At 47.9% G+C, this 18,361-nt stretch overlaps 1 protein-coding gene across 1 annotated transcript; it reads right to left on the minus strand.

Moving 5' to 3' along the window:
* Positions 1-5,777: 5,777 nt before the first annotated feature.
* On the minus strand, positions 5,778-17,906 carry LHFPL7 (LHFPL tetraspan subfamily member 7). The gene is made up of 4 exons (XM_054470199.2): positions 17,784-17,906; positions 9,927-10,144; positions 8,813-8,951; positions 5,778-6,275 (listed from the first exon to the last, which is right to left on the minus strand). Exons 2-4 carry the CDS (start codon positions 10,125-10,127, stop codon positions 6,013-6,015), a joined length of 603 nt encoding a protein of 200 aa, XP_054326174.1. The 5' UTR covers positions 10,128-10,144; positions 17,784-17,906; the 3' UTR covers positions 5,778-6,012.
* Positions 17,907-18,361: the final 455 nt, after the last annotated feature.

The raw sequence follows: 18,361 nt of genomic DNA on the forward strand, positions 1-18,361 counted from the left end.
CCTAGAATTTTCCTTTTGGCTTATAGGAAAGAACTTCGGGCAGTTGAGAAGCACTTTTCATGCCAAGAATTTGGGAGGCCCTCGCCTTCCCATTTCAGAACAGCTGGCAGCCATGTTAATGCCATTTTATTTTATCTTCCTTCTTCCCCTCTGTCCTCCTCTCCAAGGCCTGAGATCTCAGTAGCCCAGGGGGAAGGGAAGTAAGGGTGTAATCAGGGACTGTGATGGGATTTCTCTTCTCTCTCATCTTTTTTTTTCTTTTCATCAGATGCTCTTAGAATAGAAGTTCGCTGTCTTGGCTGGCCATGGTGGCTCACACCTGTAATCCCACCACTTTGGGAGGCCAAGGCAAGTGGATTACCTGAGGTCAGGAGTTCGAGACCATTTTGGCCAACATGGTGAAACCCTGTCTCTACTAAAAATACAAAAATTAGCCAGGCATGGTAGCGAGTGCCTGTAATCCCAGCTACTTGGGAAGCTGAGGCAGGAGAATCACTTGAACCCAGGAGGTGGAGGTTGCAGTGAGCCAAGATCACGCCACTGCACTCCAGCCTGGGCAACAAGTGAAACTCCGTCTCAAAAAAAAGAATAGAATGTAGCTGTCAAAGGAAATAATGATTATTTTACAAAATAGTATTTCTTACCAAAGGCTTTGAGTCTGAAGCCTGTTCTTTCTCTCTCTCAGAGAGATGTAGCAAGAGTTTGAGAGGCATTGAAGACATGCTAGTACCCCGTGAGCCTTTCTTCTTGGAGGATTCAAAGGGGAGTTGAAACTAGAATGACTTTCTCTGCTGGGCGCGGTGGCTCACGCCTGTAATCCCAACACTTTGGGAGGCTGAGGCGGGTAGATCACCAGGTCAGGAGATCCAGACCTGGTCCTGGTCAACATGGTGAAACCCTGTCTCTACTAAAAATACAAAAATTAGTCAGGTGTGTTGGAGGGGGAGGGCGCCTGTAATCCCAGCTACTCAGGAGGCTGAAGCAGGAGAATAGCTTGGGCAGAGGTTGCAGTAAGCCGAGATCATGCCACTGCACTCCAGCCTGGCGACAGAGCGAGACTGTGTCTCAAAAAAAAAAAAAGAAAGAAAGAATGACTTTCTCACCATACCAACTAAAATCATGTCATATAGCTCTGTCCACATATTCGGGGAACAATAATGTAGGATCCCAGATCTGGTACTATGGGTGTGTGGCCTTGGGCAAGTGCCTTTACCTCTGTGAACCCAGAAAATCTGAGGCAGGTCTCAGTTAATTTAGAAAGTTTATTTTGCCAAGGTTGAGGACGTGCCTGTGACACAGACTCAGGAAGTCCTGACGACATGTGCCCAAGGTGGTCAGGGCACAGCTTGGTTTTATACATCTTAGGGAGAAATGAGACATCAATCAATATATGTAAGAAGTACATTGATTCGGTCTGGAAAGGCGAAACAACTTGAAGCAAAGACAGGAAGACTTGAAGTGGGGAAGGAGCTTACAGGTCACAGATGGGTGAGACACAAACGGTTGCATTCTTTTCAGTTTCTGATTAGCCTTTCCAAAGGTGGCAATCAGATATGCATCTAGCTCAGTGAGCAGAGAGCTAACTTTGAATGGAATGAGAGGTATGTTTGCCCTAAGCAGTTTCCAGCTGCAGTTTTCCTTAGTGATTTGGAGTAGTTTCCTTTCATACCTCTTAGCCTCAGTTTCCACTTCTGCAAAATGGAGATAATAATGCCTCCTCTGGTTCTGGACTCAGTCTTGGCCCCTCCACCCTCATTCACTGGAACTCTCTGCCCCTCAGCATCACTGAGGATGGGGGTGGGAAGCCATTTGTCCTGAGTTCCCATCGTCTACCTTTCTTAGGTTCTCAAGTGAAACTTTGACACTTAAGAGAATGCGGCTGTAGGAGGAGAACTCCGGAAAGGGTGAGCCTTGGACCCTCCTGGGCTATGTCTTAGAGAAACTCCGAAATTTGGTATGATGAGGCCGTCAGTTCTTGGCAGGAGCATCATCTACACTGACACTGCGGTCTGCATCTGATTCTGCTGTCAGGAAAGGGCTCCCAGCTCCCCATCTTTTTGGCTTCCAAGCCACTGTGCATATTGAGAGCTTGAGCCCAGGACAGATATAAACTCTAGAGGAGCACAATTTGACACTTTTTGAAGTGCCAGCTTGCCAGTCCATTTCTAAGTCAACTCCAGCAGAATTCAAATGACCAACGGGATTGTGGAGACTTTCCATTACATAAGGATGTGGTACAGGGACGCTCCAATGTCTACCTGGCTTTCTTTTTTCAAATTTGTGGGCACAGTAATTTCCAGGCTTTGTAGGTGCAGGGCTCCTTGCAAACAATGGATGCCTTTTGTTTTGATGAAGAGAAAATTACAGCACTCCCTCTATTGTCAAATAAAGACAGAGTCTCTCTGTAACTGGTTTTGCTTTACCGGCTGGAGAATCATTCCCTTTGGCATTGCTGAAACAGTTCAAAGAGAAAATTAAGAAACTTGGGGGCCATAGTGACATTATTATAGAGAAGAGGCAGCATGTTCCAAGCACCAGTAGGTGATGTGCAGACTGAGTTTGAGCTTCTATTTGCTGGCTTCCACTTGCCTCTCCTTGTACTGGGATCTGCCCGAGGCTTAAGGAATCTTCCCACATGAGACAGATTTGCACTGAAGTGCTGCTGATAACACTTGAAATGAACCACTGGTCTTCAGTCCATTTGAACCCCTTGGGGTATCTTCCTAGATTTGCTATTACTTTTTTTTCTGTTGTTCTATTCTGTTTTAAAAAAGCTGTCAAGTTGTTCTTATTGTTCGTACTGAAAGATAAATAACAAGCTGTGTTCTCTGTGATCTATGTGTCTTCAGAACAATGGAATCACTCCTGGGGGTTGTTCATGTATATTCTTGGGTGGGTGTTTGAAGCCAAAAGAGTTTGATTATGATGAGCTGGATGGATGGGGACAGAGGAAACAAATCCAGGTGTTTGCATCTATCACAGAGTCTGACAGACCTGGGTTCAAATCCCAGCTCTGCCACTGATCAGCTGTGTGGCCTGGGGCAAGTAATTTTACCTCTCTGAGCCTTGCTTTTGACTTCTGTGAAATTGGGATAAGAAAGACTCCCTTAAAGAGAGAACTGGCCATTGAGTGTTTCTGTCTGCTCAGCATCCTTCCCTCCTTCTGGTACCAGCACCCCCTCAACTTTGGGGAACTATAACAGTGGCCTTCTAGTGAGACTCCTGACATGGCCCTCCCTGCCCAGGGGTGAGCACATGACCCATTGCAGGCCGATCAGACCCCTTCCCTGGGATTTATATATACCAAGAGAGGAAAGAGAAGTTCATTCTTTACTCTGGGGCAGCTATGCTAGGAGATGCCAACCTAGAGCTGCCTAAGACCATGTCTTCTGCAGATAGGAGTCAAGTATGGCTGGGTCCAGATGTTCAAATGAAGTTCTTAGAGCTCCACCTCTCTCCATTCGTGCTTCTATTCTTCTCCATACTGGCTTCCACAGAGCCCATGCCCAACTCTGAATCAATCATTCTGACCAGGCTTGATTTGCCAGAAGGGCTCATTTATCCATCTTAAAGCCCAAGGTGGCCACAGAGTGGCTGTGGGTCATTTTTTTTTTTTTTTTTTTTTTTTTTTTGAGACGTAGTCTCACTCTGTCGCCAGGCTGGATGCAGTATAGTGGCACAATCTCGGCTTACTGCAACCTCTGCCTCCAAGGTTCAAGCAATTCTCCTGCCTCAGCCTCCAGAGTAGCTGGGACTACAGGTGTGCGCCACCTCCCCCAGCTAATTTTTGTATTTTTAGTAGAGATGGAGTTTCACCATGTCGGTCAGGTTGGTCTCAATCTCTTGACCTCATGATCCACCCACCTCGGCCTCCCAAAGTGCTGGGATTACAGGCGTAAGCCACGGCGCCTGGCCAACTGTGGGTCATTTTTTACAGGAAGATTAGGGTACTGCTCCCGAAGAAGAGCAATGCGTCAACACAGGAGAAATCGACAGATTGACTCCTGGCAGAGGAAGCAGCATGTGCCAAGCTGTAGAGGCGGGAATGTTCCCAGACCAAACTGAGGGTCAGGCTGCGATTTCTCATGGCCCAATAGCGAGATGCAGATGAACTGGGGAGAAAGAGAGTTTCTATTTCCGTAACCAGTTACAGGGAGAAGGTCTGGAAATTATTGCCAGACCAATTCAAAATTACAAAGTTTTCCAGAGCTTATATATTCTAAGTTATATGTCTACATGTAAGTGTGCATTCATCTAAAGATGTAAGTGGGCCGGGCGCGGTGGCTCATGCCTGTAATCCCAGCACTTTGGGAGCCTGTGATGAGTGGATCGCCTGAGGTCAGGGGCTCGAGACCAGCCTGGCCAACATGGTGAAACCCCATCCCTACTAAAAATACAAAAAAATTAGCTGGGTGTGGTGGCACATGCCTGTAATCTCAGCTAATCAGGAGGTTGAGGCAGGAGACTCGCTTGAACCCAGGAGGCAGTGGTTGCAGTGAGCTGAGATCAGGCCATTGGACTCCAGCCTGGGCAACAAGAACAAAACTCCATGTCAAAATTAATTAATTAATTAATTAACTTCTTTTAATCTGTAACTAAGGTCTGAGTCTCGAAGACCTTCCTCTGGAGCCTCAGTAAATTTACTAATCTAAATGGGTCCAAGTAATGGGATGATTACCCTTATCTTGTCTCCTGCTAAATCACGGGGATTTGGGGGGTTCCTTCAGACCTCTAATAAAGTTGTTTGTGGAGGCCTGGGGAGTCTCTTCAGACCTCCAGTAAAATTTGTTTAATCCTAAAATGGGTCGTGTTAGGAATTCCTTCGTTACTTTGTCATGCTTTGAGGCCCAGGAAAGGCCTAGGCAAAACTCTTGGTGGGCTTTTGTTACATTCCAGCCTTTGTATAAGGGCACTGACTTAACATTAAACTTAACCACTCAGTCAGTGCTGAAACAGTTGTTATGGAGGCCTGCATTTGGTGAGTCCTGGCCTGCCACAGGAATAGGACTTCTGTGGGCTTAGAAGTTTACTGTGGCTAGAAGGAGAGGCACAGGGGTTGGGTGGGTGACAAGAGCCTGAAGAGAGAGGTTGGAAATGGATTCTAAAGGGTCCCAGGTAACAGTGTAGTTTCCACATCAATGGGATTATTTGCATAAGGGGTGAGAAAGGTCCTTAACTCCTTCTCCCCAACCCAACATTGGCTCAAATTTTTTTTTTCTTTTTTGAAACAGAGTCTCCCTGTGTCTCCCACGTGGGAGTGCAGCGGTGCGATCTCAGCTCACTGCAACCTCCGCCTCCCGTGTTCAAGCAATTCTCCTGCCTCAGCCTCCTGAGTAGCTGGGACTACAGGCATGCACCACCACGCCCAGCTAATTTTTGTATTTTTAGTAGAGATGGGATTTCACCATATTGGCCAGACTGGTCTCGAACTCCCGACCTCATGATCCACCCGTCTCAGCCTCCCAAAGTGCTGGGATTACAAGTGTGAGCCATCGCTCCCAGCCTATTGGCTCAAAATCTTATACATAATAGGCACTCACTAAATACTTGATGAGAAAATAAATAATTTTCAAATTTTCTAAAACAAGGAAGAATTATAAAAAGAGAAGGGAGAGAGAATATGCGCATGCCAATTAAACAATTTAGTTTTTGAGTGACAACCATGAACTCAGAATTAGCCTGGGCACTTTTCATGAAGACGTTGAATTCTCAGCACAGTCCTTGAGGTAAGGATTGTAGTAATAGTAGACAATGTTTATTGAACGCTATGTGCCAGACATGGTGCAAAGTGCTTTATTTACATAGAGTATCTCCAGTGAATTCTCAGAACAACCTTATGAGGTAGGTATGATTTCAACTTTCATTTTCCGGAAGAAAAAACCGTTCCAGAGAGGTAAAGTGGCTTGCCTGAAGTCACACAGCAAGAAGGAGCAGAGATGGGATTTGAAGTTGGCTACATGATGATTTCATAAAACTCTGGAGTGTGCCCTTTGTGCTCCTCCCAGGAGATTTTTATTTGTTCATTTCTGGCACAAGGATGATTCTCTCGGTGGCACTGGAGAAGATAATGGTCCTCCCTTGGACCTTGGTCGTGTAGGGCCAGCTGATGATGGGCAGGAGGCTGGCCAGGACTGCATTGAGGATAGCAGTCGTGTAACCCCAACCCAGCAGGCACTTCCCACCATAATACATGGAGGAGGCTTTGCACACTTCCTTGACAAATGGGCAGGCAAGGCCGATTGGGAAAATCAGCAGACCCACAATCATGGCAGTAGCTGGAGATATCAGGAAGGAAAGATAATGTGTTGGCCAAGGGGCACCTCACTAACTTTCCATCCCACGACTCATCTACCCTATATCCACCCATCCATCTATCCACCCACCCATTCATTCATTTGCTTATTTATTGGCTCATCTCTCCTTTTGTCTACGCACTCATTCAACTATGCTTCCAACTATCTGTCCCTTCACTAACCCATCCATTCAAACATACTCTTACCCACTTATTTTCTCTATCCTGCTATCTACATATCCATTCACACATCCGTCCTTCTATCCATCTTCCTACTTAACCACCTGCCTCCCACCCATCCATCTGCCCACCCATCATCCACCCTCATCTTCCATTCGTCCATCCAGTATACCCATTTTCCTTATCCATCCACTAAAATATCCACCCATTCATTCATTGTTCATCCATCCACTTACCAACCCACTCATTTATGCAATTCCCTAACCCACCCATCCATGCATTCACTTATTTATTGGCTCATCTCTCCTTTTATCCACCCAGTCACTCAACTACACTTCCACCCTTCTGTCCATCTGCTCATCCATCCACTCAACCATGTTCATCTCCACTTATTCTCTCCATCCCTCTATCCACCTATTTATTCGCTCATTCATTCATCTGTCCATCTGCCTACTTAGCCACTTGCCTCCCACCAATCCATCCATCCACCCATCCCTCATCCTACATCCGTCCAACTATATTCCATTCTATCCATTTTTCCTATCCTGCCATCCATCCATCCATCCACCAGTCCATCCATCCATCCATTCATCCATCCACCAATGTATCCATCTATTCATCCATCAGTTCATCCATCCACTTATCAACACACTCATTCATCCATTCACCAGCTTACCCATGCAATCACGTGTTCATTCATCAAAACTGTTAGAGGTGCTGCAGTGGACATTAATGATACTAATGAAATGACTAGACACCTTCTTGCTTCCAGGGCACTCATAACAGAAATCAGAAGATCCCCTGGCCTCGCTTGCTGCTCTCCAGCCACCCTTGTCTACTTTCAGTTCCCTGCACATGCCTTGCTCCCTTGTCTCTATGCCTTTGTTCTTCATGTTCCCATTACCAGAAATGCCCTTGTACTCTTGGCTAACTTCTACTCATTCTTCCAGACTTGCCTCAGGTGGGACCTCCTCCAAGAGGCTTGCCTTAACCCATCCATACACTGGGCCCATCCATACACTGGGTCAGGTGCTTCCTGGAGTTTTTTCTAGCATCCTTTGCTCATCCCCATCATGTGAAATACCCACTGACTGATGCCCTCCAACCCCCACCCGCCCCACCAACTAGACACTGCAAGCAAGCCTAGGACAAGGATCATGTCTCCATCAATTGACTCAGCAAATGTTTATTGGGCACCTATTATGTATGAAGCACTGTGCTAGGGGCTGGTGATAACAAGGCAGACAGACATGTCCTTGTCCTCATGGAGCTGATGTTTTTTGGAGAAAAAGGGACAATAATCAAGTAGGCAGATTAGATATTTCAGGTAAGTATGTGCTATGAAAAATATAAAGCAAAGTAAGAAGATGGAGAATCTAAGGAGAGGGAAGATCCCTTAGCTAGAAGTCATGGAAGACCTCATGGAGGCAGTGATATCTGAGCAGAGCCCGTAATGACGTGAGTAGCAAAACCTGCGAAAATCTGGGGACAGAAGAGTCCAGCAGAGGGAGCAAGCATGGTGTATATGAGCAACAGATTGCAAATCAGAATAGCCAGAGCACGCTGAGCCTGGCAGAGGAAGGAAGAGATGAGATTGGTGAGGGACTGGGGACTGGGTTAGGTGGAGCCTCATAGGCTACGGTAAGAAGTTCAGATTTTGCTCTGAGTATGATGGGAAGTGATTGGAGGGTGGATAAGCCAGTCTGAGTGGCATGATCTGATGTCAGCTTAACAGGACTCTTTTGTCCAGTGTGTGGCCAAAATACACACTAAGGGGGAGCAGTGAGAGCAGTGAGACCTGTGAGGTGCTTATTGCTGCAATCCAGGCAAGAGATGGTGGAGCATTAATTGAATGAAGATTGCAATGAAGACCTGGCTAGTACATTCAAAAGCTATGTATAAATTACAGAAAAGAGACCCTTCTCAAGAGATGCAGTCTTGCAGGTTCACAGTTTAGCAAGTGAAGTATGGGCTAGATTTCAGCATCTTCTCACTTCTCAGCTGGGCATGCTTGCACAGTGCACAACATCCCCAACTGTGTATGGTGGCCCTGGTAAGGATGACACGAAGTGGATGGATGAGAGAGAAACAAAGGGGGACAGATTATTAGGATTGGGTCAGCTAAGAGCAGGAGTGGGTGACACTAAGGATGCCATCTCTCCCTCCCCCTGATTTCTGGCTTGCCGAAGGACCAGGAATAGTCAACAATCCTAGGGTTTATCTCTGAGATCTGACCCAAGAGGCCAGGCTCTGCTCACAGACTCGTTCATTCATTCATTCATTCATTCATTCCATAAGTATGTCTAGAGCACTGACTATTTGCCTCTGCATTGGATTTACCTGCCACTGCCTGCACCCCTGGCATTGGAACACTGCTTCTCCTTGGGCACAGCCCTTTGGGGGCCACAGCCCAAGACAGGAGGAAAATTGCATTGAAGGCCAGCAGGAGCCAGCCTCCGAGGAGCATCACAGCTGACACCTGCAGGGAAGAGACAGAAAGAAGGGTGTTGGCTGGGATAGGGGCAGGCGGATGCTCCCTCTGCTCATTGACCAGCTTCTGAGTCCTCGCAGCATGTGGTTTGTGCTATTATGATCTCCATTTTACATAAAAAGAAACTGTCCAAGAAAATAAACTGTCCAATAAAAGTCCAAGAAATTGAAGTCATTTGCCTCAGAACACATGGGTAATTAAGTGGTAGAGCCAGAATTAAGATCCACATTGACTGACTAGCATATAGTACCTTTATTAAGCACTTGCTACATGCCAGGATCATCAGGAGAGGCACCCGGTAGCTGCTGTTACATCACCCTTATAACGATCAATTTTGAAGGCTGTATATTCTTCCTTAGAGGTGCTGGACTAGGAGTCCTTTCCCATTCTCCCCATTGTTGATTTTGGCAATGTGCATCATAGCAGGGACTTTAATACCTTAGCTTTCATTTTTAAACCTAGTAGTGTTTAGAGGGTGGCCAGGTAAGAAAGGGTGTGCAGGTTGTACACTGCACAACTCTCAGAGACGCATTGGGGACCATCATAGATTTGCAAACTGATTACAGTGACTTTCCAGCAGATGGCAGTAGAGCATCCTAAAGAAGGGGCACCTTTTCCTAATTTGCACAAAGGTGCTATATTGGCTGGCAGCTGCCTTTGGAATCATCCTGCATGTCTGCTAAATTATCAGTAGCCGGACCCCACCCCACGCCTACAGAGAAGGGGCTCTGGGTGGAGCACAGAACTTGGCATTTTTGCAAAGTTGCACAGGTGTTTCTGAAGGGCTGTCAGGTTGAAGAACCTCTGTGCTCAGTTCTAAGGAGAGTAATGGCAAATTCGAAGCCACTGGGGACACTCAGGCAGCGAGGAAAGCCTCCTCGAATTCCGCTCAGCCAGCTTTCCTGCCCTGATGAGTTTAAACGAGCCCCTGAAGACCCAGTGACTTGGTGAGCCAGCTCTCACCTTCCAGGCAAAGTCAGGAATATCCTCCAGGGAACTGAAGGTCACGCAGCTCTGGTTCCAACTGTTGCCCTGAGGCCAGGAGCAGTAGGTGAGGATGCCAAAGGAGAAGGTTGGGGTCTGGAACCAGGCAGGGGAGATGAGGCTGAGGGCTGAGGTGCAGGTCAGAGAGAACCCCAGAGCTACCCACACGCTGCTCAACATTTGGCAGTATTGCTGACCTAGGAGTCAACAGGGAAGATTACTGATGGAGACTGCAGGGACAAGGACAGAAACGGGCTGGCAGAGGTGCTCCCTAGCCAGGGATCTGGTGTTATGATCAGACCCCAGATCATCAGCCCCCCTTGAGCATGGAGATGCAAATGGGAGGTACTAATAACTGTGGTCTGGTAGTAGGGGTTACTTTGCCCTAACAAATTCTAGAAGTACAACCCCCAAGTCCTAGAATAAATGTTGAACATTTGCCCCTCCACCTTCTGCATGGCACATCATCCTCACTGGTCCAAGCAGGGCTCTTCTCATATTCTGTCCATCCTTTCGTTTGTTCATTTGTTCGTTCGTTCATTCATTTATCCTTTTTTTTTTTTTTTGAGACGGAGTCTCGCTCTGTCGCCCAGGCGGGAGTGCAGTGGTGCGATCTTGGCTCACTGCAAGCTCCGCCTCCTGGGTTCACGCCATTCTCCTGCTTCAGCCTCCGGAGTAGCTGGGACTACAGGCGCCCGCCACCACGCCCAGCTAATTTTTTGTATTTTTAGTAGAGACGGGGTTCCACCGTGTTAGCCAGGATGGTCTCGATCTCTTGACCTTGTGATCCGCCCGCCTCAGCCTTCCAAAGTGCTGGGATTACAGGCGTGAGCCACCGCGCCCGGCCCATTTATCCATTCTTCCATCGAACCTCCTCTGTTCAAAAGGGCTGCTTCTACCCAGTCGGGGCACGTTTTAAAAATTCACACACATGGCCCGGCGCGGTGGCTCACGCCTGTAATCCCAGCACTTTGAGAGGCCGAGGCGGGCGGATCACGAGGTCAGGAGATCGAGACCATCCTGGCTAACACAGTGAAACCCCGTCTCTACTAAAAATACAAAAAAAAAAAAAAAAGTAGCCAGGCGTGGTGGCGGGCGCCTGTAGTCCCAGCTACTCGGGAGGCTGAGGCAGGAGAATGGCGTGAACCGGCGACGCGGAGCTTGCAGTGAGCAGAGATTGCGCCGCTGCACTCCAGCCTGGGCGACAGAGTCAGACTCCGTCTCAAAAAAAAAAAAAAAAAAAAATTAACACACATAGGCCGGGCGCTGTGGCTCACGCCTGTAATCTCAGCCCTTTGGGAGGCCGAGGCGGGCAGATCACGAGGTCAGGAGATCGAGACCATCCTGGTTAACACGGTGAAACCCCGTCTCTACTAAAAATACAAAAAAAAAAAAAAAAAAAAAAAAAAATTAGCCGGGTGTGGTGAAGGGCGCCTGTAGTCCCAGCTATTCAGGAGGCTGAGGCAAGAGAATGGCGTGAACCCAGGAGGCGGAGCTTGCAGTGAGCCGAGATCACGCTACTGCACTCCAGCCTGGGCAACAGAGCAAGACTCCGTCTCAAAAAAAAAAAATAATAATTCACACACATATGCCCGTCCGTCCTTCCTTCCTTCCATCCTTCCTTCCTTTTCTTTCTCTTTCTTTCTTTCCTTTCTTTATCCTTCCTTCCTTACTTCCTTCCTTACTTCCCTCCTTCCTTCTCTCTCCCTCCCTCCCTCCTTCCCTTCCCTTCTCCTTCCTTCCTTCTCTGTCTTTCTTTCTTTCTTTCAGAGAAAAAAGGCTGGAATGCAGTGCATGATCATAGCTCACTGCCACCTCAAACTCCTGGGCTCAAGTGATCCTCCCACCTGCTGAGTAGCTGGGACTACTGGGGCAGCTAATTTTTATTTATTTTTATTTTTTGCAGAGACGTTCCATCACATGTGGCTAATTAGAAACCTTTTTTCTTTTTTGTGGAAACAGGGTCTCCCTATATTGGCCAGGCTGGCCTCAAGCAACACAGATGCTGTTTATAGCAGCCACCTTGTTTTTTTTTATTTTACTTATTTAATGTATGTCATTTTGTGTTTGCAAAATTGGTGTGGTGCTGTATGCATGCATTTCTCATTGCTGGTATTTTCTTTTTCTTTTTCTTTTTTTTTTCTGAGACGGAGTCTTGCTCTGTCGCCCAGGCTGGAGTGCAGTGGCATGATCTTGGCTCACTGCAAGCTCCGCCTCCCGGGTTCACGCCATTTTCCTGCTTCAGCCTCCCGAGTAGCTGGGACTACAGGCGCCGCCACCATGCCCGGCTAATTTTTTGTATTTTTAGTAGAGATGGGGTTTCACCGTGTTAGCCAGGATGTTCTCGATCTCCTGACCGCGTGATCCACCCGCCTCGGCCTCCCAAAGTGCTGGGATTACAGGCGTGAGCCACGGCGCCGGGCCCTTCTCATTGCTGGTATTTTCTTTTCTTTTTTTTTTTTTTTTGAAACAGAGTCTTGCTGTGTGTCGCCCAGGCTGGAATGCAGTGACGCCATGTTGGCTTATTGCAACCTCTGCCTCCCAGATTCAAACAGTTCTCCTGCCTCAGCCTCCCAAGTAGCTGGGACTACATGCACATGCCACCACACCTGGCTAATTTTTGTATTTTTAGTAGAGACGGGGTTTCACCATGTTGGCCAGGCTAGCATTACGTATTGCATTCTGCGTCTTACTTTTGGACTGAAACACCATGGATTTAGGATGGATTCATGTTGCCATGTATACACCTGTTCTACTTGTCTTGGTTTGGGTTCTCTTGAAGCAGATCCCAAGGGCCTCACCTCCTGATATCATCACCTTGGGGGTTAGGGTTTCAACATATAAATTTTGGGCGGACACAAATATTCAGTCCATAGTAAGACTCTAGTGAGAATCTGGGAATGTGGTTTGATTTTGCGTATATTTGTTCTTTTCTTTTTTTTCTTTTTTTTTTTTTTGGCATGATACTGCTTTTCCAATGGAAATTCAAATGTTTTTTGTTTGTTTGTTTGTTTTGTTTTGAGACAGAGTCTTGCTCTGTCTCCAGGCTGGAGTACAGTGGCACGATCTCGGCTCACTACAACCTCTGACTCCCCGGTTCAAGTGATTCTCCTGCCTCAGCCTGAGTAGCTGGGATTACAGGCACAAGCCAGCATGCCCAGCTAATTTTTGTATTTTCAGTAGAGATGGAGTTTCACCATGTTGGCCAGGATGCTCTCGATCTCCTGACCTCATGATCCGCCCGCCTTGGCCTCCCCAAAGTGCTGGGATTACAGGCGTGAGCCACCGCTCCTGGCCGAAATTCAAATGTATTTTATTTTATTTATTTTATTTTATTATTATTATTTTCTGAAATGGAGTCTCGCTCTGTCACCCAGGCTGGAGTACAGTGGCACGATCTCCACTCACTGCAAGCTCTGCCTCTGAGGTTCACGCCATTCTCCTGCCTCAGCCTCCCAGGTAGCTGCGACTACAGGCGTCCGCCACCACACCCAGCTAATTTTTTGTATTTTTAGTAGAGATGGGCTTTCACCATGTTAGCCAGAATGGTCTCGATCTCCTGACCTCGTGATCCACCCGCCTAGGCCTCCCAAAGTGCTGGGATTACAGGCGTGAGCCACCGCACCCAGCCTCAAATGTATTTTAATATAAAAGTAAGTCAATGTAGAGTCAAGTCTTACTTAAATAGTAATAGTCGTGGTTTCATGGCATGGCTGAGGCTGGAAGGTGATTTGCTAACAAATAGCCAATCCTGCCATTGATGGCCAGAAAGGAAGCCCAGAAGGGTGGGCCTGCCCAAGGCATTCCAGGTCAAAAGCAGCTGAGCTGCCAACCAGGCCAAGGGCACCTAGGCAGCTTTGCCAGGCACCTGCGGCACAACCTTGGGTTTCACTTTGGCCATCATCTAAGCCCAGCCACCCACTAAACATGATGGGAATTCTGGGGTTAGAGGCCAACCAACCACTCCACCATATCCCTGGTGCGGGACCTGGGGCAAATGGCCCCATTGCTCTGGGCCTCAGTTTCTCCATCTGTACAAGAAGATTATGAATCCCTTAGTCTGGACTAGAGGCAGACAGTGTTGGGATCAGTCAGTGGGCAGGGTGATATGATGGAAAAAGGCAGAGAAGCCCAGATCCTCCCCTTCCCATCTGTAGGAGTTTGGGGAGATGGCCTCATCTCTCTGGAAAATGGGAGTGAGGGTTGTTGCGAAGCTTCAAGGGGATAAAGTGCGTGTGTGTGTGTGTGTGTGTGTGTGTGTGTTGCAGGGGGAGGGGCAGAGATAAACCTGGGCAGGTATGTCTGGGTCAAGTTTCGTGGGCTTTTTACCCCAAGATGAGAAAAACCCCTTGGCTTCTCGCCAGCAAGTGAAACATGCTCCTTTGAGTGACAGGGGACAGTATTTTTGTGGGGTTTTTTTGGTGGTGGTAGTGTTGTTTTCCCTACACCAAAATCAGCCTCTCCTTCGGGTTGGCAAGATCCTGAGCGGTGTAATTCCAGCCAGGAAGCCTGGGAGAGCTGAATCCACCCAGGCCTATGATTGTGCCTCTCTCTGGCTGCGCCAGTGGCTGTCCAGACGTTTCTCACCTTGAAAGGAGTTTTGTTCTCCAGATAATGCTCAATGTCACCTGGGAAAATCACGCCAACCGTCCAGGTGCCCAGAAACCTAAATGAGGCATTGTAACCCGAAACCACATCCGGCCAGGCTGCAATTAGCTGGAATCCACCTAAGGAAAGCTTGAAAGGGACTGAATATTTTCTCCTCTGGCTCAGTGCTTAACTTTTAATAGCAGTCAACAACTTCTGGGCACTCACCAGGCTTCGCTCTAAGCACTTGCATAGGTAAGCACTCTTTACCTATAAGCCTTATGGCCACTTGATGCGATAGATACTATTATCACTGTTCCCATTTTACAGATGACAAAACTGAGGCTCAGGAAGCAAGCCATAGAACTGAGACTCATACTTTGGGAATCAGGCTCGGGTTCTGGGCCCTAAGCCCAAAGTGATATTAAGGATTTAATTTAAAGGCCAATGAACCCAACGGCTTACTAGAGCTGCCCAAGGTTAGGGCATGGTCAGCTCTCATGCCAGCCCTGCCCAGGGGACAGGGATGATTCCAGAGAAGCCATACAAAGGCAGAATCTCAGGAGGAGAAATGGGACTGGGAGTTTAGAGGTGGCTGCTAGGGACTTGATATGTCAAACCAAGTCTCTTTCTTATTCTGGCTTCTGTGTCTTTCTCTGTAAATTGGAGGGGTTGATCAATCATTCATTCAACTTTAATGTGCCCAGCTCAATGTGATCTTTTAACCCCCTACCCCCAGGATACAGTGGTGAACAGAACGTAGTCCCCACCTTCAAGGATCTTAGAGTTTTGTGGGGAAGACAGACCAACAAGATATAGCAATATGTCCATGTGCTCACCCATTCAACAAATATTTACTGGGTGTCTACAATGTTCCAGGAACTGTTCCAGGTCCTGGGGGATTCAGCAGTGAGGAAAACAGACAAAGCCCCTCCTTATGGAACTTAGACTCTGGAGGGAGAGAGAGAGACAGGGAGGAAATAAGCAAGTCAATATGTAATATGTTAGATGTCAATAAGTGCCCTAGAGAAAAATGAAGCATTGGAGGGAGATAGCAAGTGATTGGGTAATTGGGGGATAGTCATGGAAAGCCCCATGAGAAGGTGACCTTTGAGCTGAGCCTGAAGAAGGTGATGGAGGGAGCCACGTGGAGAGGTGTCAGAGGAATATTCCAAGCAGAGTGGGGAGCAGGTGCAAAGGCCCTGAGGTGAGTGTGCCCTTGGCACATTTGAGGATGCAAAGAGGCCCATGTGACTAGAAGAAATGAGGATAGGAAAGAGCGGTAGGCCTTGTAGCAGAGATAAGGTCTTGCTCTGTTGCCCAGGCTGGAGTGCAGTGGCACAATCACAGCTCACTGCAGTCTCAACCTCCTGGGGCTCAAGCAATCCTCCCACCTCAGCCTCCCAAGTAGCTGGGGCTACAGGCATGTACCACCATGCCTGGCTAATTTTTTTTTTGGTAGAGATGAGGTCTCTCTATGTTGCCCAGGCTGGTCTTTTTTTTTTTTTTTTTTTTTTTTGAGACCAAGTCTAGCTCTGTCGCCAGGCTGGAGTACAATGGTGCGATCTCGGCTCACCTCTGCTCTGCCTCTCGGGTTCAAGCAATTCTCCTGCCTCAGCCTCCTGAGTATCTGGGACTACAGGTGCGCACCACCACGCCCAACTAATTTTTGTATTATTAGCAGAGACGGGGTTTCACCATGTTGGCCAGGCTGGTGTCGATCTCTTGACCTCCTGATCCGCCCACCTTGGCCTCCCAAAGTGCTGGGATGACAGGTGTGAGCCACCGCGCCTGGACGCCTCGGCTGGTCTTGAACTCCTGGCTTCAAGAGATCCTCCTGCTTTAGTCTCCCAAAGTTTGGGGATTATAGGCATGAGCCACCGTGCCTAGCCTGGCTTTTCACTTGTGAGTGTGGTAGGGAGTCTGTGGCTGGTCTTTAGCAGGGGTATGACATGAACCATCCTAGGTTTTCAAAAGACCACTCTGGCTCCTGGGTGGAGAACAGGCAGAAGGGAAGCAGAGGAAGAAGCCTTCAGAAGGTGACTCGTCAGTCAGACAAGAGACAAAGGTGGATGTGGATGGATGTGGAGGTGGGGTTAGGGGAGGAGGACAAAGAGTGGTCAGATTCTGGATTGATTTTGAAGGGCAAAGGTCAAGCTGATCAGATTTGCTAATAGAGTAGGCCTGGGGTGTGAGGGAAAGTGAAGAGGCAAGGATGCCTCTAGGGCTTTTGACCTGGGATGGAGAACCCGCAGAAGGAGCATGTTTACTAGGGCAGGTGGAGGTGTCTGAGTGTGAGGTTGTGTAAGCAAAGCTTGAGATGTATATCTTCCCCAACCCATCAATCGATATATACAGGCATGAGTACAGACACAGCTCCACACCATGAAAAAGCCTGGGGTGACATTGGGGACGAGCACAGAGGAAGGGCACCCGGTCCAGCCTGGGGGGTGCAGGCCATGTCCAGGCTGAGATGCACAGATGGGCAAACTGGGTCTGGGAAGGACTTTTATCTCTTATCACATTCTCCCAGCTATGCAGCCAGGTAAGTCCAATTTCTGGTTCTATTCCAGCATCCGTCACAAATTGGCTATGCCACCTAGGACAAATTATGTAACGGCTCTGAGCCTCAGGTTCCCCATCTACAAAAGGAAGGTCAGCGGGACTTAACCCTTTGATGCATTCCTTTGAAGATATGATTTAAAACTATGGATGTTGGCCAGGTGTGGTGGCTCACACCTATTATCCCAGCACTTTGCAAGGCCGAGGCCGGAGGATCACCTGAGGTCAGGAGTTCGAGACCAGCCTGGCCAATATGGCAAAACTCTGTCTCTACTAAAAATACAAAACTTAGCTGGGCATGGTGGTGGGTGCCTGTAATACCAGCTATTCAGGAGGCTGAGGCAAGAGAATCACTTGAACCCGGAAGGCGGAGGTTGCAGTGAGCCGAGATCATACCACTGCACTCCAGCCTGGGCGACAGAGCAAGACTCTTTCTCAAAAAAAGAAAAAAACAAAAAATCCCCAAAAACAAAACTATGGATGTTTCCACATGCACTCTCATACGAGCAAGCATGCACACATGAGCGCGCATGCACACACACACACACACACACACACAATTGTATGTCATTTCAGAGGCTCATGGGCCTCCTGAAGCCCATAACAGCCCCTGAATGTGCTTCATGCTATCCCAGTTTCCTTCCCTCCCCACTCCTCACCTCAGGTCACTTGTCCCTCCAGACTCACCACACTTTAGGTCAAGACCCTCCAACGTGGCCACCTCTGCTCAGGCTCCGGCTTTGGATCAACGTCTGTGACCTTGTAAAATTCTCCTCTCCTTTGAAGGAAGAATTTAGCTTGTAGAACAATGCAAGGGCATGCTTGATAAACTGGTCTGAGGGTGTGTGTGTGTGTGTGTGTGTGTGTGTGTGTGTGTGTGTGTGTGTGTGTGTGTGTGTGGCTTTTCCTTCCCACTTCCTTAAATCAATAGGGGTGTGTGTGTGTGTGTGTGTGTGTGTGTGTGTGTGTGTGTGTGTGTGTGTGTGTGTGTGTGTGTGTGGCTTTTCCTTCCCACTTCCTTAAATCAATAGTTTTCACTCCAGGCTGCTGGGTGGGCTGAGCAAAGAGGGGAAAGCCATCTCCAGGTGGGGACAAGGGGAGGGTATAGTGTTTTCTGGGTAGGGCAAGGCACCAATAGGGATTAACCAATCTACGATTAAACGCCAGGTGTAGGAAACCACAGATAGAATCTCAGGAGGAGAAATGGGATTGGGAGTTTAGAAGTGGCTGCCACTGTGTTCTCTACCTTTCTGTCCTCATAATTC

This window comes from Pongo pygmaeus, chromosome 23 (assembly GCF_028885625.2).
Source record: "Pongo pygmaeus isolate AG05252 chromosome 23, NHGRI_mPonPyg2-v2.0_pri, whole genome shotgun sequence".
NCBI classification, from domain to species: Eukaryota; Metazoa; Chordata; class Mammalia; order Primates; family Hominidae; genus Pongo; species Pongo pygmaeus.